General features: G+C 38.7%; 1 protein-coding gene across 12 annotated transcripts in view; it reads right to left on the bottom strand.

Moving 5' to 3' along the window:
- Nucleotides 1–26,372, bottom strand: part of NFIA (nuclear factor I A) — a 576,588-nt gene that overhangs the window by 65,238 nt on the left and 484,978 nt on the right. For all 12 annotated transcript variants that reach the window (XM_072730767.1, XM_072730768.1, XM_072730766.1 and 9 more), the window contains one exon: nt 15,476–15,604. In XM_072730767.1, the coding sequence (XP_072586868.1) occupies nt 15,476–15,604 (129 nt within the window). The remainder of the gene's footprint in view (nt 1–15,475; nt 15,605–26,372) is intronic.

Consider the following 26,372-nt stretch of genomic DNA (forward strand, 5'->3'; position numbering starts at 1 on the left):
CACAGTTAGCAGAAAAACCCCACTCCTCTCTTTAGCAATAAGATGGTACTTTAGACCAAAATAACCATTGCTGTAGAGCCACGGGTGGCATTAAGAACTCCTGACTACTCATATTTAGAAGTGAAGATTTTAATAAGGTAGATCGCTAAAAGGAGAAGAAAGTGGGAGAAAAAAAATGCCTTCCATAAAGGCAAATGGAATTCGAATTATTTGGGTTGTCAACTACTATGTACTTGGTTTCTTCAGAAATTCAAAACCACAGTATATGATGCCACTGTAGCTTACCTAAAGCTGAGAAATCTATCTTAATGGTCTATAGCTATAATTTATAAATCATGCATGAGTCAGACTGGCCACTTATGAAAGCCCAGGAGTTTGGAAGTATGGGATTTTTTTTAAAAAAGATTTTATTTATTTATTCATGAGAGAGAGAGAGAGAGAGAGAGAGAGAGAGACAGAGAGAGACAGAGACCCAGGCAGAGCTCCATGCAAGGAGCCTGATGTGGGACTCAATCCCGGGTCTCCAGGATCACCCCCTAGGCTAAAGGCAGATGCTTAACCGCTGAGCCACCCAGGTGTCCCTGGGATTTACTTTAATAGAGACACAAGGAAAGGGGACTTGGCAATGGTTTTTAAGCCTTTAGGAGGTAGAGCCTTGTCTGAATAACAAACCTCTGACTTGAGGCAACCCAAGGCTTTCAAAACCTATAGTACCTATCTTTAACATTGCCCAGATGCTTGTGAAAGACCCAGATGTCACAGGAGAGAAACAAATGACATTGCATGATAGCTGGTCAAGCACTTGATATTTTTATATTCCTGCTACCAAAGTAACTTTATGCTATGCTGCACTTCCAAGACAGTTGGTATTTTCTATTCCATTTGAATAAAGGGGATCCTCGGGTTGGAGATCAAATTCCAAGGTCTCCTGGAAAAACAGAAAGGGGGAGGGGAGGAGGGCAAGGTCTTTTAACATTTTTATTTAGATCAATATTAGCCACTGAAGGACCCTTCTTGTCCTGAGGCTCTGGCTTATAATCTAGACCAGGGGTTGGCAAACGTTTTCTGTAAAGGCCAGAGAGCAGAGAGTTTAGACTTTGCAGGCTGCACAGTCTCTGCCTGCAATTATTCTACTCTGCTGCTATGGTGCAGAAGCAGCCATAGATATCACACAAACAAATGAGTGTGGCCATGTTCCAATAGAATTTTATTTTCAAAAACAGGCAGAGGACTGGACTTGACTTGTGGGCCATAGTGTGCTGGCCCCATATAACTCCTGTTCACTTTCCAAACGCCTGCCATGCTGTGCTCATGAGTTGAGCACCTGACGATCACTGCTCCTTCCAGCTCTTCCCTACTAAACCCTGTCTTTCTTCTGGTCCATCTTTCTGCTGAAGCCTCGCTGTATTGAAGCTTTCAAAGCAATCTGCTTTCCTTCTATATTTCTACTAATTCCATTGTCCCTTTTTTTTCTTTGATTACCTTTTGACTACCTCTTGACTACCTTCACCCACTCCTCCCCCACTCCCCCATTATAGCTCTTTGATTGTCTGTCTTCACCATTATTTAACCTGCTTTGGTCTGTGCTGGTTTCCCATACTTGTGCGTGTATAATTTCAAGTTAAACATATGGATCCAAAAAAGGTATAATATGAGGACTGTGGGCTTTAGAGTCAAATAGGTGTAGATTTAATTCTAGATCTTTCACTTATCAGCTATGCTTTAAGTTTCTAAGCTTCTCTGTGATTCACTCGGTTTTGCCTTCTGTATGGTGGGGCGAATAACACCTCATAGATTTGTTGTTAAGATCCAATGAGACAAAGTATATAAGACGCATAGTGTAGTTCCTGACCATGAGGGTAGGTGATCAATAAATAGCTTCTTTTCTTGGAAATACTGTCATAAGTAAGGATGGGGATGAGGATGGGGGATGAATAAATTAAAAATTGTTCCTATTTGCTAAGATTTATTTGGATTACAGAATATACAAGGGGAAAGGAATAGTAAGTACGAGTTAAGAGGGACCTGCTGCTTATCTGTCTCTTGGACAAATGAATACATAAATACTGGTGAGACAGTAGGTACTATCAAGTATGGACATGACATGAGGGTCTTGAAAAAAAATCCCTTAACAACAAAATGCAAAACAAAGCAACAGTAGCAACAATTTTGATCTAATGCTCATAGCTATCATAGATAACAATGACCTATAAAGACTTTTTGACCAAATATACTTTGAACCTGTACCTTTGCTTAAATCTCAAACTCTGACAATCTAGAAACTTAGAATTAGGGAGCTGTCTCCCTCGAGGCTCTACTTTTCACTTAGATCTACAGTCCTTGAGTGTCCATACTGACCTCCCCCTTTACCATGTAGACCCCTGCTACCCAGGCACACTTCCAACCTAACCAGGATCTAAGCATGTCTTCCTCCTGCTCCCACACTGTGCCCTCCCATTCCCCAGTCCAGGCCCCAGCAAACCCAGATACAATGCAAATTTCTATTACCCTTTGAAAGGCCCACCATGTCAGTTTTGGGGAGTTGCTTATCAGAGATCTGATACATGTTAAATACTACAAAAAAAAGTTTTAAAAGAAGATCTGGAGTGCTTTTTTTTTTTTTTTAAAGATTTTATTCATTTATTCAGGAGAGACACAAAGAGAGAGGCAGAGACACAGGCAGATGGAGAAGCAGGCTCCCCACAAGGAGCCCGATGTGGGACTCGATCCAGCATCTGGGATCATGCCCTGGGCCAAAGGCAGATGCTCAATGGCTGAGCCACCCAGGTATCCCAGGAGTGCTTTTAAAGAAAACTTTATAATTATTATTATTTTTTTGAAAATTTACTAACTAGATGAATTTACTAACTTTTAGTTTTGTTTCTGCCACTACTTGGCTTTATTAATATGGGTGACTTCTTTCTCTTCTAGTTCTCTCTTCTGCAAAATGTAGTTTGTACTCAATCGCTGATGCTTACGTAGCTTTGCATTCCAATGGAAGTCTGTCTCTGGGATTACAGTTACAAATACTCAGTACAACTGATCCATAGTAATAACATTGAAATCTAAAATATCTAAAACAAGGGAACATGTGCCCCTTATTTTTAAATATTTTTAAAAGATTTTATTTATTTATTCATGAGAGACACACACACAGAGGGAGAGACATAGGCAGAGGGAGAAGCAGGCTCCCCTTAGGGAGCCTGATACAGCACTCGATCCCAGGACCCTGGAATCATGATCTGAGCCAAAGACAGATGCTCAACCACTGAGCCACCCAGGCGTCCCAGCACGTGCCCTTTAAAAGAAATTATTTTTCAAGTGTTTCTGAGGTACTAAGTTATAGAGTATTTTTGGTTACAATCTCCAAGACATCCCGGCTTTGTGAAGGCTGCAATTTTTTTGAGTTTTAAAATCCCTGAGTGTACTTGTTCAAGCTCTGTGAGATAGAGTGCCAGCCTTGGGATCTTGACGGGACCTCCTCTCTGAATATGCCATATTTGCACACTACTTGCCTAGGCTGCCATGATGGCTAATGTGAAATATGTTCAAATGCCACATAACAGCTATGATTATTGGAAATATGAAGAGGGACTGTTTAAGCAAAGTTGACAAGAATTCCATTCTATGACGAGAACTGGAGCGTCTATGTTATCTGCAACCAATGCTATGAAATAAGACATCAAGAATAAGAAACATGAAAAACACTTGAGAAAAAAACAACCCCACAGATTGGGTGATCACAAAGGTTAATGGAACGAGGCAGGGAGTCCTCTAACAAACTGCAGTCCTGCAAAAGAGAATTTCCGAAGTAAAGTCCATGGAGGTGCTCTAGCCCCTTAGAGGACTACTGGTGGTTGTGCAAGTATTTGCCAATGTGAAAAAAAAAAAAAGGGCAAAAACAAGCAAATAAACAACAGCAAAACCCATGACAAAAATAAAAGCGTGGGCTGATTTGCAGCATTTCCTCCACCGAATTGTCAGGTTTATATTGTGGTTTAAGCCCCTATTTCTAAGAGACAGGATTACTAAAGCGGAGGTTACTTTCAAAGCGTCCTCCTGAATTCCAAGTATCTTCTTGAATATACCCTATAGGATTGAAGGATTTATTCTTCCTGTAGTAGATTTGACACAAGGGGAGGAAGGAGGAAAAGAATCAGCCCAGTGTCTGAAGTTAGGGGTTCAAGTTTTTATCCCAGGTTGGGTATTCCATTAGCTCTGTGTGTCAGCCTCCTCACTTTCTCTACTGTGAATGGAAATCATGTCATGTTTGGGTTGTAGAGCTCGACTATTCTGCGTCTGAAATCATCACTCCCTGTCCTATTAGGAGTAGTCACTCAACATTTCTGAGCCCACATTTCCTTATCCAGAAATTGGATAAAATAGCACAGGAAAAAAAGTATTTTTCTCAGGATTAGAATTAATTCTAGTACCTAGCAAGGCTCACTCATTTAAAAAAGGTATGTGTTGAGAATCACTATGTGCTAGGCAGTATATTAGACTGTGGGTTATTTGTTATTCTTAGAATCTTTTTTTTAGAATAGATTAAGATACATGAAAAATAATCAGGATCATATAATGCAATGTGGCAATAATGATATCAAGAGTTGGACTGCTTTCATGGACCTGGAGGCCCATAGCATGGGTTAATCACCTCTCTCTAGGACCTGCATTTACCTGTGTCCTGCAAATCCTAACTGCAGGAATAAGTCACTTCAGCTAGGGAAAAAGGGCTCAGCTTTCTCTGTCTTGCCATTCCCTCTGGAAACAGAGCTCTCAGGTTTTTGAGGGTTACCTACCCTTCCCTCAGCCCCAAGCTATGTGGTCAAGAGTGGCCTTAACCCTACCTCCTGGCTCTGTGGGTATGCATGCTACCCAGGCCACACCAATGAGAAACCCCTTTACCTTTTAAACATAAGAATTATGCCAAAAGTGACCCAAGCAAATGACCCAAATCAAGAGAATCAGAGTCATAAGCATCCAGGAGTAGAACCTTTCCCAGATCTGTAAAAAAGCTATTCTCTTTCTCCGTTGGGATTGTTACATAGGTGGAAATTAAGCCTGGAGCTGCTCACATAATTAATGCCACATTCTGAGGAGATTCAGCCTAAGAATGAAGTTCACACAGAAGATAGTAGAGTTGAAGGAAAGAAGAAGACATACAGATTTCTGAAGGTCTCACCTGAGCATCTGGATCCAGCTCTACCTGAAGCCATAAACCTCTACATTTTTTAGTTACAAGCACCAATCCATGATTTCCTTTTGGAGGAGTAGAAGGATGGTTAAGGCATTTGGTTGGGTTCTTTCACTCCTAAGAATATTTCACTTAAAAGAGTCTATATTAGCATATCTTCAAAGCATTCATTACTGGGTATGTAGGAATTTCACAACTTTTATTACAGTGTTCAGGAACTCAGGGATTTGGGAAGATCTGGAGATATCCCTCAGGGATGCCAAGGTTTTCTAAATTCATATCCTGTGCCAATAGAAGGGACCCACACAAGTAAATCCAAACTCCCACAAATACTTTAAATACCTGTGCTGGATTATCCCTTTCTTGAGTTCGCCTCCAATTAATCTCATCATAGTGATAATACTTTGTTTCATATCTACCTATTTGGCTAAACCACAGGGGCAGGACTTGTCTGGTTTGTTCATTAGGGCCTAGTACAGTGCTTGGCAGATGGTAAACGCTCAATAATTACTTGCTGAATTGATTCCTAGAAACAACAAAAGAGGTGCTTATCTGAACTTTTTAGCAAGACCCATGCCTTAGTGAAGACATAGCAAAGAGAAGTCTCTGCAATGGCTAAATGGGAGGGAGCTATTAGCTTGCCCCACTGAGAGTTCCCTGTTCCCCCGACCAGACAAGAGCAGTGGGATGGGGTAACCCGGCTGGCTCACTTCCCTGAGACCACATCTCCTCCTCTGGGCCTCTGTGGCTCTACCCAGAGAGGAGAAACATGCACTCCTTCTAGACCCACGGCAGCAGGTAGAAAGAGCAGATTGAGGATGAGGATTGAGGGATGGAGGAAGTGAGAACCCTCTCGACAGAACCGCATTCAAAGAAAGCGAACACAGGTATGAGGATAAAAGGAGTCGCAGACTATTTAACCATACTTACAACAGTACCCAGCCCTTTCCATGTCACTTCACTTCCTCTTCTTCCTCACGCTTTAATGTTTTGTACAAGTGGGGGGAAAAGGCAAGGTAGAAGATAAGTGATTCTCACAAGCACACGTGGGTCCTGAGTGACCATCTAGGACCCCACTGGCTAACCCTACAGCCCATGCACTTTTCATTGTCCTCTGCTGCTCCCATCTGAATTCTTTTTCAGAGGTCAGATGGTTTATTTCCCTTCAGAAGTTTGTGTTCACAGGTCCCTTATTATTGTATCGGAACCTGGCAACTCTGATGTTGCTCATGTGTGTTTTGCACATCCGAGAAAGGAAGTATTTGATGGGGGGAGGGGGAGTAGCAGTCCCCATTTCAAATGAAGCAATGGCACATGACAAATGTAAATTTACTGTGAACATATACATTTTAGAAAACATCTTCTACGTGTGATTAAGTACACTAATTTCAAGAATACAAAGCGTGCAGCATGAAATGGGTGACTCTCTGTAATACTGCAACCACATTAATAGGGCTGTATATTCCCATTTCATATATCAGTACTCACCCCCCTCTGCCTACATGGATGATAAGCTGATACTACATAAACATTGTTAAAGCCACAGTTCCATGCTACAGTAATTCACTTAACTTTAACATGATTTATGGTTCTGTCAATAGGGGAGGTTGAAAACCCTGCACTGAAGCTTCAATGTGAGCTTCATATTTAAAACAGCGATTGTGTGTGTGTGTATATGTGACAGAAGAAAACATTCCACATAAAAACGAGATAGAAGTCCAATATTGACTTTTTCTATTCCATTCCAAAAAAAGGAAAATAAAGAATGAGTCCAAACATGGAATCCACATTAAGCTAGACCAAGAAGAAAGAACCGCTAGGGATTTATCTGATGATGTGATTTATAGTATAAGCAATACCAGGAAGGCTCATCAATGAGGAGTTTAAAGAAACCTTGCTTAGGACCTTGCCTTCACCATGTGTGCCTATGTGGGTCCATAGTGGGGGAGTGGGGGAAGGAAGAGAGGAAGAGAGGGAGGGAGAGACAGATGGAGAGAAAGGGGCAAGGAATAACAAGGGAGAGCAGCTTCTTTTGTCCAGATGAGTTTAAATTTAGGCCCACGTGGTTAATCACCCTATTTTTCTCTCTGGTGCTCACCCTGGGGGCATTTTGCCTCTTTAAGAGATTAAGGAGTCAATTGGTCTTACTGCTCTAACCTGTCCTCCTTGGGACCACATATTAGCACGATTCCCCCAACAGAAGAGCTCTCTTTAGAAGTTTGCTGTGGGGATGACAAATTAACCCAGCAGGGTGTCCCACACATCTATCTCAGTACAAATTATTAGTGTAATAGAGCTTTTAGTTATGCATTTATCTAGTAATTATTGAACGGTTACACAAAACCAAGCTGAGCAGCCATGGCCTTTTATGAGGTTCGCTCGGTGGGTGGCCTTACAGTTAATTTAGGATAGTTTTCCACTAAGCAGTTCACTTGCAGACAAATTAGCTAAACAGCCTTCTCCTTTAAATATTTTCCATGTCATAGTGAAACTCTTTACAATACAATAAAGGTACAGTTTTAATTACACGCTTCCTGACTTTTGTTTAGTTGTAGTTTTAAAACATTTGCTGGCACTGTTTTTTCCTTTGGCTGGGCAGTAATAGCTGGTGGTAAGTATCTGGCTAATGAATTTAATAATTTCCTGAACTGAGGCTTAAAGGGCCTTTGCTAAAAAGCTGCCTTTCCTCTTCACCATCCAGATCCTTCAAATCCCATCGACAGGGTTTCCCACTGGGCTGGACACTGGCACTTGAGCTAACCTTGACCAATGTTCACAGGCCCTCTTAACTTGTCTTTTAATACTCCTCAAAGTGGTACTTGTTAGGTCTGTGATGCCTCCATCTGAAAATCGATTCTGGCAATTCTTATTGTAGAATGACAACGTAATGTTTTCTCAAATGACATACTCCAATAATAAATAAACACCTTGTGTCTGTTGGCAGATTATTTCAGCACCTTGTTAGCAACAGGTATTTAATTGCTTCTCATTTTCCTGAGATGATTCAATTGCACTAAACCAGGAGAAACAAATTAGATTCAGCTCTTTTGAAAGGCATGGGGAGGTTCTACAACTAAGTTAAAAGCTTTCCTAAGAGGCAAAGAAGTTTGCACATATGATGCAAGGAAGCTGAACACTCCTATCACTGAGGTAGAGGGGGCCTGTGCCAAGGGAGAGGTACCACGGTTATGGTGGCGATAAAGGGAGTATTTCTCCTGGTGAGCCCTTAATTTCAACAACAAAAATTTTGTAATAAAGGGGATCAAATCACCTTGAGTTCAGTATTTCTCTTACTGCCTGTCAAGGTAGAAGCTCTTCATTAAGACAAAGTGAATATGTACTGAGGACTTATTCACCATGCAGTGCAGCTCCCTAAATGCTACCAAATACATGCACTTGAATATTACATTATCATTACACATGGGGGATGGAAATAACTCCCTGTTATTCCCAAACCTTCAGTGTGTCTTCAATCAAATCCATGTAGTCATTCGTTCATTCAACAAATATTTGTTGAGTGCTTTCCTTATACCAGGTACAAAGTGGAGGGACACAGGCAGGATGAATAAAGCCATGGTTCCTGCTCTATCACTAGACGACAACTGCTGCCTTCATATTTTACCTCTCTTTCTTTCCTCCTCTATTATTTTCTATGAATCTGCACTCCTCCAATCTTTCCTGGTGACCTCCACTTCCTGGAAGGTGATCTTAATTCTCATAATTCTCTGCAGTATGTTTTTCTTGGCCAAACTGGGAGATACTGTTAACTGCAGACCCTTAGATGTTTCATCACTAAGAGCAGGATCCCCGCCCTGAATCATGAGGATCATGGACTTAGAGAGGTTTATAGAGCTTATAAACTTCTGACTACCTCTCCAAACAGAAACTGGCATGACTCTGAAAGCTGCACAATAAATCTTTGGTTTATATGGCTATTGTTTTAGCGTATCTTATGTATATTTTCAGTACCAGGGCGATTTTACTTCTCAATTCCCATCATGTATGTTTTTGGACTCAGAAACAAGTGGGTGGTTGAGGTTCATGCTCACATTGTGCATGTCTTTAATTCCTCAGTTTTTTTTTTTTTTATCCAAAAGAACGACTTGTCGGTGTTGCTTTGTTTTGCATACTTACAGTTAAAAGGCACTCCGCAGGAGAATAGGGGTTAAGTCTTATGCTTGCTTGGATTCTCCCATTGCCAAATGTCACAGCAGTTCTCTATTAGGATGCTCTTGTCCCCAACAACACCCTGTGGTTCCCCTATCACAGTAATACACTTGCTGGCTTCCTTGTCCTGTTACCCACCACGAGGTAAGCACTCTGAGGCCAGGGCCCAGGCTTGTCTTGTTCACCTTATTCGACAACTAGTAGAGCACCTTGTACATGCTGTTGTGGTTGATAAATATTTGTGGAAAAAATTAATGGGTCCCCAGAGAGGGGAGTGTGCGAATCAATTTCAATGCTGAAAAAAGTCACACTGACCCCCAAAATTGTGTTTTGAAGTGACTTGCATCTAGTGGGAACCCTGCATTACCGGTAGCAAGGATTCAAGAGCTAATAAAAAAAGGTCAAGTTATTTGTTTATGGCTGTTATTAAAAAAATCATGGACTATGTCATGCTTATCAAAAGATCTAAATGACTATGTTATGTCTTAGACTAATAAAAAATGTGAAAACAAATTAATTGTTTATATAAATGAAGTTTATTTCTCCCAGTGGGGAGAAAAAGGTAGAACCTACTGATGCGGTGGAAAAGCCACTGAATTAGAGACTTGATTTCTGTTCTTGGCCCAGACCTCTCCATCTGCAAGAGTAATGTAGAATACATTACTAACTGCTAACCAGCATATTTCTCCCCTGCTCACCCCACTTATGAAGCCCTGATTTTATACAGAATGGCAATGCATTCAGCTAAAAAAAAAAAAAAAAAAAAAAAAAAAGACTTCCTAGCCTCTCTTGCAGCTAGAGGTGAGCATGCAACACAGTTCTGGCCACACAGCATAACATTCTACAAAAGGTGGCAGAATGAGCCGGCCTTTCTTTCTGCTTGTGATGCAGATGTAGGGCAGTTGTGCAGTGGCCACATCGTGACCATGAGGTCACAGCATGAGGATGAACACAACCCATGAAATCAAGGCTAAGAGAAAAAAATCTCAGTCCTTGGGCTCTAACAGTCCTGAATCACATACTTCTTTTCACAAGAAAAATATGACCTGTTTAGTCAGATTTTTCTGGTACTTGCAGTCAAACACATTTTTAGCTGATATAGGAAATGGATTAGACCAGATTTTCAGAGCACTATTCTCACATTCTGTGGTTCTAGAGGAAGCTCAGTAAGTGCTTACTTGCTAAATATTTTCAACCTCTGCCTTGCAATGTGTGTAGTGTAGGCGCCTCCCCATTTCTAAATCTCTAAAGCACAGAGTTGCTTTACTTAGTAGAAAGCATTAAATGAAATGAAATGCTTAAATTAAGTATCATTCATTATCTTGTTTTTTAAAATAGCAAAGATTTTAGGCAGACACCTATGTTTCAAGAAGATGAACTTTCCAGACACTCTAAAATATCACCGATTGCTCCAAATAATTTCAATAAAAGGAGCTAGATCCTTTAAATCATCAAACTTATAACTCCTAAAAAAGCAAAGGGAAGAACAAAGATTTTTTCAATTATCATGAATAAAACAAACTGTTGTGATTAAATACTATTATGGTTGAAATTTTAAGTGCTGATAAAAGAAAGCTTTTGAAAGCCCAATCTTTCAGCTGAAAAGTGCATAGTAATTACAATAATGTATAATGACATACAAATGCTTTTATGGAAACTTAATGTCTTCTCTGCTCCTTAAGCTATTCTAAAATGCTTCAACTCCTTTACCTAATTTTACCTACATAGGTGGCCAAGGATTGTCCCCATGATACAGATGACTAAACTGAGACCACAGGGTTAAGTGATTTATCAAAGCCACAAAGAAAACCAGTACCAGAGAGGGGACTTATTTTAAGAAACCATGTATCTACCTTCATGATGTACATAGAGAAGTGATTCGAATAGCAGAAACTAAGAAAAACCATGACTTTTATATCGAAGTTTTACTCATATAATCTTACAAAAATTTTCTTTGGATGGAAGGCTGTCATTCTTCCCCATCTTGGATGTTTCTTAAAAAGAGGTCCTGCATAAACTATTATACATTTATCACTCTAAGTTCTTCTGAAGCAATATGATCTTGTCAATGTCAGGGAGGGGATGAATGCTCCTTGTGTACATTTATGTGCAATTTGAGTAGTTTTTATTTATCCATCAATATTTGGGCAGAAAATCCATTGCATGAGATACAATAAAGGTAACAAAAAGTGTAAGTTATAGATCCTCCCTTCCAAAGGTTTCATTCTAGGAGAGCGACAGAACCTGTACATTAACTAGCAAAGCACACTCCTTTAAGGAGTGTGAGGTGATGGCAGCCTGTGTGGATCTACAGAGTCTTCATGTAGGAAATCATTCTTGAGCTGGTCTTGGGATGGACAAAATGTTGATAGGTGAAGTAGTAGGGACAGCATGAAATTTTCAAAGCCTGGGTGAAAATGGGTGATTTACTTGTTTGCATGATTTGAGTACGTACTCTATTTTCATGCACTGTGCAAACAACTGCAAATACAGGATTTCATTTGCTCCTCAGATGATATGATTCTCTTGAGGTAGAGATTATGATCTTCAATTTATAGACAAGGACCTATGACTCAGAGAAGTAAAGCAATGTACCAGGTTCACACAGCTGATGAAAGTGGTGGAGACAGGATTCAAATGTTGGTTCATTTGACCCCTAAGCATCCATGCTCACCCACTATGCAATGCTGCCTCCCTTTAAGACCCTATTTTTTTTTTTTTTTTTGCATTTGCTCTGCAATTTCAAAGAGAGGTTTCCTTTGTAACAAGTGTTCACCAAATTTCCAAATTTGGAAAATAAATTAAAATAACAGGGCCATTGTTTTTTTTTAGCCAGCTGACCTTGTTTTGGTTGTAGCTCTGTTAAAATATCACCCCTGGCCTGGGCATTGAGATATATTACACAGTTATTGCTTACAAACTGGTGTTTATCTAATCAAGATATTCCAATGGGAAATTTTAAGAAATTTCTGAAGAAGGCAGCAGAAGCCTTGCAATCTGGGTACTATGCAGGAGTAGATATGCCATGTGATTCTAAGCAAGGGTGTAGTAGACAGCTTCACCTGTCCCTGTGCCCCAGGACTCTGATAAAAGACACACCTGTCTCTTCTTCTAGGCCCTTTGAACTTCAACTGTCTGTCTGGATTCTCTCATGATTTGGGTTATGGCAATAAAAGGAATAGCAAGGCTGAAGTCTCCTTGATGTACACATCACATGTACTCCACACCGACTCATTCAGTCAGACTGTCTCTCCTTCCCTTTGGCCCCATCTTCCTAAAACATCGACTCCTAATCCTGTGATCTCATCCCAAATGTTAGCTTATCATCTGGTTCAGAGAAGAATAAAGGGCATCATGGTGCCTACAGCAAATATTTTTTAGACAGAGAGAGGCTCAATTCTAACCTTTGTAAGTATCTTAGTCCTAAAATGTCTCAGGTTAGCCCATCTCTGCTCTGTGATTCTTTTTTTTTTTTAATGATAGTCACAGAGAGAGAGAGAGAGAGAGAGAGAGAGAGAGGCAGAGACACAGGCAGAGGGAGAAGCAGGCTCCATGCACTGGGAGCCCGACGTGGGATTCGATCCCGGGTCTCCAGGATCACGCCCTGGGCCAAAGGCAGGCGCTAAACTGCTGCACCACCCAGGGATCCCTGCTCTGTGATTCTTGCCACAAAGATGCCATTGAAGAGTTTCATCTAAATTAATTCCCTTTACCAGACCACTAAGGGGGGGGAGGGCAGGGTGCAATAAGAATGGGTACCTGAGTAGATTTTCCAGAAAGGAGAACCGAGGATGCTGGGAACCATCTTGAATTCTGGTGAAAACAAAGAATCTTTGGTATTCCATAATTCTTAAACTAGGCATCTTTCTCTTTTCCTCATAAACATTTTTTCATGGTATGAACAGGAGATCAAAGCTCATTGTTCTGAAGGTTAAGGAGGTCCACTTTGGTTCAACCCAGGGTGGGTCATTTTAGCAAATGTGTTTAAGTACCTAGCATGAAGAAGCTCCCAATCTTGGTACTCCATGGGTAAATTCTAGAATTGTTATAATAATTTGTAGAACTATGGCTTTAAGGCAAGACACATAGAAGGCACCTCATATTTATTGAATAAATGATAATATATGTACATTGCTTTATGCTCCTCAAAGAGTCTTTACAAATACTGTTTTATTGTGTTTCTACATTAAGGTCAGGAAGTTGGGAGGAAAAGTTCATTCAACAATAGTACTGTACCATTTTATTGGTGAGGACATTAAAAATCCACAAGAGAAATGGAAAGGCAAAGAGGCAGCTTACCAGCTATCCTGATTGCCAGCCTACTGTTCTTCCCATTCCTTATTATCTTGTTACACTAAATCTTTCTTCTGCTTGAAATGCCATCTATTCATGCAAGCAACTTCTTAAGATTTGACTTCAATGCTGTCTAAACTTTGAATTTTCTCTATTTGATAAAAAGTAGTAATAGCACATTCCACATCATCTTCTGAATGCTTATTTTCTTGTATCTCTTCTGCCCTAGACTGTATGCTTTATGTGGCCAGAAACCACTGAATTCCCAGCGACAGGCACTCACTTAGTAACTTATTTAATGAATGAACAAACCTCCATAGTCCCTGCCGAAATTTCTACTTTTAATATTCATTTAGCATTTAAAATGTTAACCTGACCATAAAAATATGTGAAATGTCACAGGCCTTATTTCTGAGACCAAAAAGTCTTCTGACTAAAAGGACTTTGTATCTTTTATTTTCCACCACAGTTTAGATGCTTAATGAATGCTGACTATGAGGATAATATCATAATAATATCATATAATATCATTATATAATATCATTATATAATAATAATAATACCATAGCCCATTTACAGAGACTCATTCTGGGACTGTATAATCCAATTTGGATGCAAAGTTTTCAAGTTATAAAAAAGAATCTATTTTGCCTTTCTGATTATAACACACACACACACACACGTGCGCGCGCGTGCATACCACACAAGTGAAATAATAAGGGATCTTGAGAAAATTCTGTCAATGATCACAAGATGTTTAAAGATGGAGCAAGTAGGTTTTCATAATTGTGGATATAGTAATCACTTCACAAAATACTCTGAATACTTATTTTCTTCAGAGTGATTTCTGCCCGTGTGCATTGGACAGCCCTCTCAACTGCCCTATTTCCCTGAGATGCTCACAGAGTATTCATAAAGGGATTCAGATTTGTGGGTCTAACATTGAGATTAATGCAAGAAATATCAGTTTCCCCAGGCATATGTCAAAGTAGACACGAGACCATAACTTTTTCTAGGATGTTTTATAATACCAGCTGGTAGATCACAGACCTACCTAAGCGACAATCTGATGGCAGAAAGTAAACGTGGTTACAATTATTCATACTCCTACTGTGGAGTTTCATAAACAAACTAATAAATATTTTCATCTTGCAATAAGATCAAGTTAAGTGATTTGCTGACATTCTCTTGAGGTTTAAAGCTTGTCTTTAATGTGAAATACAAATCATATTTCTTGTGGACACATTTTAATAATAAACTTAAAAGCACACGAGACAAAAATAATGAAAACACTGCAATGAAAACCAGACTAACTATCTACCACTTCAAAAGGAGTGAGTGAAGACTGCTCGTCAACACCGTGATGCAAACAACCTCAATGCAAAATGCCACATATTGAAATCAGGTTTTAAGGAAAGGGAATCAGCAGGGATGAGAATGAAACACAGCTCTTACTTGAAAACAGGTAACTAACTACAGGAAAATATATTCACCTAACACACACCCACACACACACACACACACACGCACACATGCATGCACTCCTCTTGTACAATTTGTAGGACAGATTTGATTTTGGTTCAATTCGAATTACCTCGCACCTCTTTGCAGCATCCCCCTGAGAATGAGAGGTGTGGTCTTTTTTTTGGCCTGAGATAAGGATCAAGGATTTGACACCAAAGCTGTCCCCAAGGATGAGAAACTGGCACACTGGGTGCCTTTAGGAGCACTCTGGGAGAGACCTCCCTGTCTCTCCTTTTGCTACGTTGTTTACAAGGACATGATCTAAGCACAAGCAAGGATGCCTGTGGAGCCGCTCACCTCTGGGTCCTGTGATGACAGGTCGGTGGTGCTGTGTGAATGCAGTTCCCAGGGAGGAGGTCTGTGAAGGGGAGGGGCTGCTGAAACCAGACTTCTCCGACTTCTTCAGTGTGGTTGGAGATGGCATTCCTGGCAAGAAGGATGGAGTGATAAGCACACTTTAATTCATGGCACGACAGCTTGTACAACCTAAAAGATAAAACTGAAAGAATTAAAAAAAGAAATCCACCTGTGAGTGCAAAATTTGCTGAGTTTCTTTGAATTCGTCACAGGAACAAACAGGGACAACATGGTCCCCTGGTAAGTCCAACTATAATTGATTTCAACTTATTCTACTGATCACAGTCGACTTTGGCATTATTGATCTTGTCTAATTACAGAGGGCCACTTCCCAGTGTTTCCTACAGGTAGTATATGCCTGTGGCTCCTGGGGCCCTTCAGAAAGGAGGCTCTCAAAGGCATGTGAAGACCTCAGCTGCAATCAGTTCAGCTTGCCAGGTACTTTACTGAAGAGCCAAGGCACTCAGTCCACATTTTAAATAATTTAGCTACCTTAACATTAAAAAAAAAACCTTTAACAATGACAACTCAATCTTGCTTATCCTGTGAATTATTTATAATAGAAAAAAGAAAAAAAAATAAAAAAAAATAAAAAAAAATAAAAGAAAAAAGAAGGAAAAGAGTAAAAAAAATCCTTAAATGCCCAACAATTGAAACTGGTTAAATAATAATATGCAAATAACACTGTTAGTGAATAATCACATGGAAAGATAATAATTTACTAACCTGACAAGGAGTAAAGACATGGAGAGCGATTATGAAATAAGATGTTGTGCTATGATGCCACTTAAAAATATATTCCTATGTACAGAGAAAGAACTGGAATGAAATACACATAAACTGTAACGGCAGTTCTCTGTGTGTTAGATTCGGGTGGTATTCATTGCCTCTTTTTGCTTACTTGTTTTTTCTATGATGAACATATATACATTTATGTTAAGAAAATACAATAAAAGTTGGTTTTTAAAAATAGTATTTTTAACATAGTTTTTGAGGTTTGCGTAACATTTCTAGCATAGAGAATGCTTTGGGAAGAAAATAATGGGAAAATAGTCTCTTGTAATTACTGAGTTTGTAATGTTCTCAGCAACCACGCTGACATATACAACTGGAGGCATCTATCAGTTTGGTAGGGTGCCAATTAAAACAATGAAAACTTGGATATAAAAATAAAGGAAATGACTCCTTGTCTCCACATTACAGGACAAATTTGGGCTCTCTTACATTTGTAGCACAAAACTGGTCTGTATTTATGTCAAAAGAACCAAATCTCCTTTACTTACATAATGTCTACATGTGTTTTATTCTGTCTATGATGAAAGAATTATTTGGGTGAGCTGGAAAGATATGTAGTGAAAATAATAATGATATTAGCGTGTACCTGTTATTGAGAGTTACTAACTCCTACGCACTGTGCCAAGCACTTTATAGGTATAGAAGTGTCCCAAAATTTAGCTTGGACTCTATCTAAAAATGTCCTTGTTATTTATGTTCACAGATTTCCTTAATGAGGTTCTACAACACAAGCTTTGAGCATGACTACAGATTCTATAAGGATAGAGTCTGTTTTGTCCCTTCTGTTTTCAGGATATCCAGCAGAGTCTAGAACACAGCAAGTGGCCTGAAAAGATATTTAAACTACATGTAACAGTCTCAGCTTTATCTGTGGCTTTACTAACTGATACATGGACATAGTAAAACTTCAGAGTCTGACCTCAAAAAAGAAAAACAAATTGCAAATTGGTAAGCACATTTGCATGGTACCATGTAAGGACATTGAGAAGTGGTTTGTGATTTCACACCAGCTTGACAAATCTAGATCCCATCCATTTCAGATCAATGTCTATGTGATTTGAATTAAAAAGCAGGTCATTAAGCGACCTTAGCTATGTGTTTCCTTGCTCTTTGAATCAGTAACCAAAGTCACACCATACCAAAATTCTAACATCATTAGGATAGATTGAGGTTTTGGACCAACATTCATTTGCAAGTAACCTAGCCTAAGGTATAATCACAGAATTACATTAGAGAGGGGATTTCAAATTAAAAAATTAAAGGGAAGAAATAAGGAGTTACCAAAATGTAAACAAATCCCTCAATTCATTCAAACGTCTCCTGTGCAAAACACATTTTGAGGCTGCCAACCAGTCCACTGATTTAAACTCCGTCAAATGCCTGAATTATGTGTCATGAAACAGAAATAGAGCAGAAAATGAAAATGTCAAAACTTTTAAGATGGCAGAATTTTTTTCAGACAATGGAATCACTGATGAAATGCAGTATCTAAACTAGCCTTATTACAGAAAGCAAATGGTTGGACTCACAGAAAAGGGAGCATTTCTTTGAAAAGTTCATGAGTTCCATCCCATGCCATTCTAAACACTGCAGGAATATTGACATGATTTAAATCCACCATTTACATTTACCCTTTTAAAAGGGGGAATACAGGTAAAAGGCAGTAATGAGCATGAAGAATGAAGTTGGTAAACAGATTCAAAAACAGCAAAATTCAAACCCTCCTTGAAAGGGTTAATGAGAAAAGAAATACTGTCTGCACACAAGAAGAACAAGCCAAACTATGTATAATCTTCTAAATTTATCACAGTCAAGTAAGATGAACCCTAAGGCTGTCATGAATCTCAAAATTACTTTGGTGTTTTCAATTTTTAAAGACTTGTATTGAGCACATTTCCTTATTATATACTTTAATATTTTCTTCATATGCATAATGTATGTTTTGGTTAATTTGCTTCGTATACTTAATTTTGACAGGATAAAATTTCAAAATGGTAGTAAACTACTTTATGTTAAAAGCGACAGAACATTAATCTTGACTTTTATTTTTGAAATCAAATTTGATTTCTGCCGTTAGATTAAGTATAAGCTTCTTGTTAGAATTTCTTTTACCAATTAGCTACGCACAACTGTTATGGGATGGTTGTCCAGATTAACGACTGATTAGCTTTTTCTTAATACATCAAAACTTTTATTTCAATGTATTTTTCAGAAGTATCATATTTCTTTATAAAGATTTGCCCTTTTCTAGAACAAACAAAATATTACTTCAAAGTTCTTTTCACTATGTAAAAATAAAGAATTTTATAAAACAAGAAGTTTAGCAGAATGCTGTGTTTCAATGGGACATTTTCTCCTATTGATTGCTATTTAAAAAAAACCCCAATGATGGTAAAGAAAATAGATTTTTTTTTGAAAGAGAGAGAGCATGTGTGTGTGGGGAGGGTGGGGGGCACAGAAAGGGATGGGGAGAGAGATAATATTAGCAAGCTTCATGCTGGGGCTGGATCTTACAACCCTAGACCATGACCTGAATTGAAATCAAGAGTCTGACGTTTAATCCACTGAGCCACCCAGGTGCCCCTAGAAGATGGATTTCAAGAAGCATTTTGGTTTGTCACTGGTTTTCTATCAGACTTTCTGAATTTCTCTTCACTTTACCATTTTCCTAAGCTACCTGAGTCATTTCAAATAGTGTCCAGAGGACAGGGGCAAACATAAAATTCTAGTCATTCAGTGACTCTGATCCCTAAAGGCAGTGGTAAGCGAGAAGCCCAATAGGAAAACTTTGAAAGCATAGGCCAAAGACAGTAGTCACAAATATTCCATTACACTCATCATTAATATCTGTGGTAGTCAGAATTGTAAGATGGCCCTAAGTCTCCTGGACCCTGAGATATATACTTTATATAATCTCCTTCAGCTGAATGTGGATAGTACATCTGGGAATATGATGAATGTTCCTCTTGTGATAAGGTTATTGTATTGCAAAGGTGAAGAGACTTTTGCAGATGTAATTAAGGTTCCTAATCAGGTGACTCTGAATTAAGTGAAAGGTTATGATCCTGGGTGGGCCTGGCCTAATCAGGCAACCCTTTAAAAGAGGGACTAGAAGTCAGAAAGCTTGTCCTGCTGTCTTTGAAGAAGTAAGCTGCCATGATGTGAAGGCACCTGTGAGAGGGCCAAATGGCAAGGAAATGTGGGGACCTCTAGATGCTAAGTAAGGCCCCTGGGTGACAGCCAGCTTTAAGAAAGCTGGACCTTCATCTTAAAGCTATAAAGAATTCAATTCTGTCAATAATCATGAGAGTGTGCAAGAGAACTCAGAGCTCCAGAAAGGAATGCAGCCTGGATGAAATGCTGATTGCAGCCTTGTGAGACTCTGAGATGAGGGACCACCTAAACTGTGCCTAGACTCTTGACCATGGAAACTAGTGATAATGTAATAAGATAATGGGGTAATAAATGTGTTTTGTTTTAAGCTATTTTTGTGGTAATTTGTTATACAGCAATAACAAACTAAGATGTTACTCAACATCTTACTTACATGTTACTAAAATATGAGACTTTCAATCATACTGTCCATGCTAGAAATGTGTGCGTTAAAGACGCTTACTGGACACTAATAACTCTCTAGAATTCCAGAGGTTTCCATAATTTTTAGCAAATTCATGTTTGGTAGTAAGGTTTTCCACTAGCTAAACTCACCCAGAGAAAACAGTATTACTTTGTGCAAAAGAGGCGAGTTAAGTGGTTATTTCAATGGCATAAATTTTATTTCCAAATAAATTCAGAAAATTTTTATTTCACTCTGATTCTTTTAAGAAATATGATAACAAAATCAGATCAAATGATATGAAGAAAACTCAAAAGTAATTATTGGACTCTCCTATAACAAATCAAGGTTTGTTTCTGGTAAGTTTTTCTACAACCTGATATTGCAGAAAGTAAAAAGAAGAAAGGGGGGAAAACAATTAATTTCAACTCTGTCTGTCTCCTCAACTGTGAGATTTACCAAACATTTTGACCAAGAACTTTACAGGGATAGTTACGAAACAAGTCCTACAGGAATGAGAAGAAAGTACAACGCTGTTCTTTGCTTAAGGAAGCTACTTAAAATGGATTTTTAGGAGTCAAAGGAGGTACAGTATTAATGGGAAGGGGGTTGGAGGGAGAGATCACAATAAACTGTAAATATTCCAGAAACAATGGAACACCATGCTAGACTGTTACAAAGGAAAACCATGACAAGCCAGTGTGAGTGCTTACTTTGTCCAAGGAGTTATTAAATTCATTATCCTATGAAAATTATCAATGGTAAATACTATTTTGTCTATTGGAGGAGTTTGGGTTGTTGAAATTCAAGTTGTCAGAGTTAACTAGTATATACTTCTTTCTTCAAAGTATCAAAGTCAAGAACAGAAAGTATTCAGTAATGTGCATTTATAGTCACAATCTGTTTGGGAAAAAAATCTGGAAACAAGCAAACTCTGCACTTTTGTTCTAAAATCCAATATATAAGCAGGTTAGAGAGGACTACAAAATGCTGCAAGTTTGACTTTATATATTCTCCAGATCATTGCCCTCATCTAATTCCCAATGACCTATCGGTACTACTGCTTTAAGCAGAACAACTATTATACCAAAACTAAAGGCTGCTGGAAGCCTTCATCCATCCAGTGGCCTCAAGAGAGCTAGGAGGCAGCTAAAGATATGGTCATCAAATCTCTGTATATTGATCATTTCTAAAACACAGACCGAAAAGAATAAAATCTACCAATTATGGAGTACCTACTATGTGCCATGTACTTACAAATATCTCAAAAGCTTACATTTTCATTTCCCAATAGGTAGCTATTAAAATTCTGCCTATTTATAACTTAATATTGCAGAAACTTGACACCAAGAGATGTCAAGCAACTTGCTGATGATCATAGCAAGCGATTAAATGGTATTTTAGACCCAGATCTCTGGTTCTAAAGCTTGTATGTTTTATAATACACCACACTGCCTCATATAGTTTCCCTTGTATATTATAAAAATTGTGTCCTATTTAAGTCAATAAAGTATATTTATAGTTGAAGTTTCTAATTTGGTTATCCAAAAAAATAAAAACATGCAAAAAATAAAAACAACTCCGAAGTATACTAGGAATTATCTTGTCTTATATACCAAAGGTTTTTCTTGGCATTAATTAGTAGGGATTAGTTAGGACTTTTATTAACTATATTGCATTTATTAGCAGTCATTCTAAGATGGAACCTCCAAGACATAAATATTGCATAGACTTAGAAGAACATAATGACCCAAAAATGTTAAAATTGTAAAATAGTAAATACATACATTTAATATATACAAGAGGCTTCTTGCCTGTTCAACAAGTTACCTCCTCTATAAAGCCTCCTGCAAACATGAGGATCAAAAGTCTTCTTTTTAGGACCCACTGGTATTTTGTAAGCCTTGTGTATGTTATAGTGCAGGAATACCTCAACCAGAGGTAAAGTCTAACACACACAGTTATCTAGGATTCAGTAAGTCTTGCCATCAAGAGAGGCCCCTGAGCTACTAAAGTCAGTGTCAAAATAGGCAACTTAGCTGAGTCACCGAACTCATAGGAAATCACAGTGTTACAAACTCTAAGTATTTCAAGGAGAAGGCTGTGATGGAGTGAGTCGAACGCTATTGAGAGGTCATGTATAATGAGAAAAAATGACCTCCAGGAGAGGAAGGTACATGGAAGATAGGTCAGAGTGGTTTACAAAATCAGGAATGAAGAAGGGAAAATGGGCAGAGTCAACTCTTCCTAGAATGAGTCTGTAGAGGGAAGCAGATAATAGGGTAGTAAGTATGGAGTTGGGGGGTCAGCAGGCAGAGCTTCCCGAAGACGGGAGGCAGTAAAGCACGCTTGCTTGACAGATGGGCAGAAAGCAAAGACTCAGAGGATAACGGAGGAAGGGAAGTCCTGAGGAAGGCGAAGGGCTACACAATCAACTACTTGGAGGAGCTGGTCTTGAACCAGAGCTCTTCTCACTTCCAGGGTGCTGCTCTGCCAAGATACCTCTTCCTGAAAAAAGTTCCGATTATTTATCTATCTTACTCATACAGACTAATCACAAGCTGGTTTAAAACCGAGCACATTAATGATACTCAAATATGTGTCTATAGCCTAAATGGTGTGCTAACCACTACTATGGCTGTTCTTCAGATTCCCTTACATCTCCAAGTCTAAGTGTAGGCAATGGGCGCCCCAGTCATATCTGTCACACTAACAGTATCAACATACATTTCAGCCCCATTTCTCAAGCTCAGGATCAAAGTTGATTGACGTACCCATACCATATTTTGCAAGTCATCTACCACCAGCAAATTTATGCTTGGACTCATCTCCTCCCAATAGAGAGAATGCAGCACTCTCTGGCAGCTGGCAAGAAGGGGACCTTCCCAGGACCGTCTCCTCTGCACCTTGTGATGAAAGAATCACCAACCATGATGCTAAATAAAGGATCTGATTGCACAGATTAATCCCACAGTTAAAGGGCCATTCCATTCCTCTGGGTAGTAACACATGCTGTGTGATATGAGGAGGTAGTTCAAGATCCTGCACTCATCTTAGATTTGTGTCCTAATGATAAAATCCATTATGGTTCATTCCAACGTAATTTATTATGGTTAACATGCTCAACAATAAAAAAAAAAGTAAAACATTCAGACTATTTTGACTTTTAACCTTTTTCAGTGAATAGAAATGTCTTAAAATCATTTTTATGATGGGGAGAATAAAATGGAAGTTAATATAGCTTCTGAGGTTTATCCTTCTTATTCTATATGCACCCATTTAAGATGAGCTGAAAGGGCCCCCAAAAGAATTAGCACATCATAAAGAAGTTCAGGTAATTTAAGAGGCTTGCATACAAGCAATTTCTTTAATTTTTAAAAATGGGAGAATGGAGTAAAAATTATATGGATTATTCAGGAGAAAAGAAATGATGAGTTCTCTAATGTATTCCAAACGTTCATTTGTGAGTGAAAATTTACAACCCAAGAGAATAAAGAATAGACATGAGGAAAATGTCATACAAAGATCTGGTTCTTGGGCCAATGTTAAAGTTTCCTGATTTTTTAGGGGATTTTCTCTCCTTTGAAGGTACATACAGACACTTCACTGTCAGGACCAAAGTTTAAAACATTATATTTCATGCTCCTACCACTTAACAAGTTCGAGATTCCCTACCCATCCCATCCTCTTTCTAACTATCCCATCCTTCCATGTGTTCAGGGGAGGATTGATTTTGGCTCAACATAGCACTCACACGCATTCACAGAGGACTAAGAATAAACAAGAAATTACTGAGAAAACCAAATAATTTCCTTTGCATAAAAAATAAATACAGTATAGTATAGCATAATGTTTTATTCATCGTGCCTAGATACCCAGCTGAAAAGTAAAAAACTCAATCATACATATGTTTGGTTCATATCTGCCCTATCCAATATGGTAGCTACTAGCCACATGTGGCTACTTAAATTTAAATTAATTAAAATTAAATGAATTTAAAAATTCAGTTGCTCAGCATAGCCACATTTCAAGTGCTCAAAAGCCATATTTGGCTAGTTGTTAAAATGCTGGACAGTAAAGAGAACATTTGCACCACTGCAGGAAGTTCTATGATCTATATGCCACCAAATAATTTTTTACTTCTGGTCCTATTGTTATACAGCAGGCAAACCTTACTTTTATATGTATAGCTCTTTTGCAAGACACAGAGTAAAACATATACACTATACAAATACAAAATTATATATAGGTGGGGGGAACCAATAGCCCTCTCCTCCCAACTTCCCAACAGGCTGGGGATAATCGGTGCTCAAGCCTAGTGAACACCTTTATAGATACTTTTCTCTACCTAGAATACTAGTTTCAATGATGTGAAGTTAAGTGTTTATTAAAATATGCTCATTTCTGTCAGAACATGATTGAAAGCTTGGTGTTTAAGGATCTTACTGATAAAATTTAATTTTAAAGATGTTGTCTGTGAGCTTCCATGTTTGGGGTATGCCTGCACTTCCATGTTTGGGCTATGCCTGTACTATTAATCCCAGTACTCCTTGGACACAAGCACAATGCCCATCACTTTACTTAAGGTAAAATTTGAAACTGATTGGAACATTTCATAGGGGAAAAAAGAAATAGAATTTTAGGCCTCTTCAAATTGCTTGAACTGTGAAATCAAGTAATGAACACTAGAAAAGGTTCTGTCAGCTAGAATCTGAGCTTAGTGTAGTCAGCATTTTCTTGCTAAACCTTATTATGGCAAGCATTTGATTTTTCATCTCTGTACTGTGTTCATCCTCACAAATAAACTACTTTGACCTCCACCTGTTACTTAGTGAAATCTGCCCACCATCCTTCGATAACCCTATTCTTTGCCATCAAAGGCCTTTGAGAGTCACCGAGAAAGTGGGAAGATAGAGCCGTGCAAGGAGCAGAAATGATACGACTTTATAACTATGCAGTGGTTCATAGTTCAAGCTGGACGCTACACAGCAAAAGGAAATGGGTTTTGGTGTGTGTGTGTGCGTGTGTGTGTGTGTGTGTGTGTGTGTGTGTTTAAAGGCAGTGCCTATGGATGCTGCAAGGGGGCAACACATTCCATCATCTTAACATGAAATTTTTCACAAAAAGAGGTTCTCTCTTGAGTTATTATTTAATGCAGAAAACTCCCAGCCCTTTCTTTATAAAAGGAAAACCTCTCTCTTCAAGAGTTCTGCCTTGGGGCACCTGGGTGGCTCAGTGGTTGAGCGTCTGCTTTGGGCTCAGGTCATGATCCCAGGGTCCTAGGATGGAGTCCCGCATCAGGCTCTCCATAGGGAGCCTGCTTCTCCCTCTGCCTGTGTCTCTGCCTCTCTCTGTGTCTCTCATGAATAAATAAATAAAATACTTAAAAAAATAAAGAGTTCAGCCTTCACTTTCAATAGATGAGCCAACAGGTCATTTGAAAGCTTCAGAACACTTTATGTTATGTTCATTATGCAAGACAAAAGGAACCACTAACCTCAAAGGCAGCTCTGTGGATGCAAAAGGACTACACTGTTACTAAACACCATTAAAACACAAAATAAAGATTACAAAGGGAAATAACTGTGCACAGCCGCATAAATCTTCTGAAGCAATATCTGACAAAGTCGTTTCTTTTTTTAACAATGACATATCAGAAAAAAAAACTCTGTGTAAAGTTGCACTTCTCCTGATTAATGCTACACTCAACCCAAGAGACGTTGTCTGTCTAATTACATTGAATACTTATCTGAGAGGGATTAGCAGCATGTTTCTGCTCACTGTCATTCTTTGTGACAACGTAATGATAGATCCATTTACTTATGAGTGCAATGATTAAAAACCATGCTGTTTTCTTAACTGTCTTCGTATCTTGGAAATATTTTATTAAAAATTACTTATATGACACTAAGGGTAAATACTTGGCAAAGTTTTTCATATCAATTAAGTCAACAAGTTAGTTCCATTCACTCAGTCTTCACTGAGTCTCTTACTTAGGGTTGGTGGAAACTTGATCACTGTCATGCTTTTTTATGTTGGGAGTTAATGATTCACGCTTTTTTCTCCTTGTCTTATTTGTCCAAATCCTAAAGTTTGGTTTTCACTTAAACTAAAAACTGCTCGTGGCCGACATTTTCTCTGGAGTCATGATTTAGCACTTCTCCTTCATATTCACACCTTTTTTTTTTGGAACCCAACACAAGGATCCAATTTTATACAGACAACTCCCCATGGGCCAATCAGAATGGGTTGCTAGCAATATACCATCTTTTGCAGCTTCTTCTACTCATATAATTAACTTCATCCAGCATCTATTAGGAAAAGGTCCTTACACAAGATAAAATCTGAAAAGCAAACCACATTGGGTTCTACAAGTGGGCTGGCTACCCTCAAACCAAAGGATTATTTTCATATGTGTCTAAATAGACAAAACTCGGGTCCTCTCTTTTTTTTCCTTCCACTCACCAATCTCAAATGACAGTTGTC

This window comes from Vulpes vulpes, chromosome 12, assembly GCF_048418805.1.
Source record: "Vulpes vulpes isolate BD-2025 chromosome 12, VulVul3, whole genome shotgun sequence".
NCBI lineage: Eukaryota > Metazoa > Chordata > Mammalia > Carnivora > Canidae > Vulpes > Vulpes vulpes.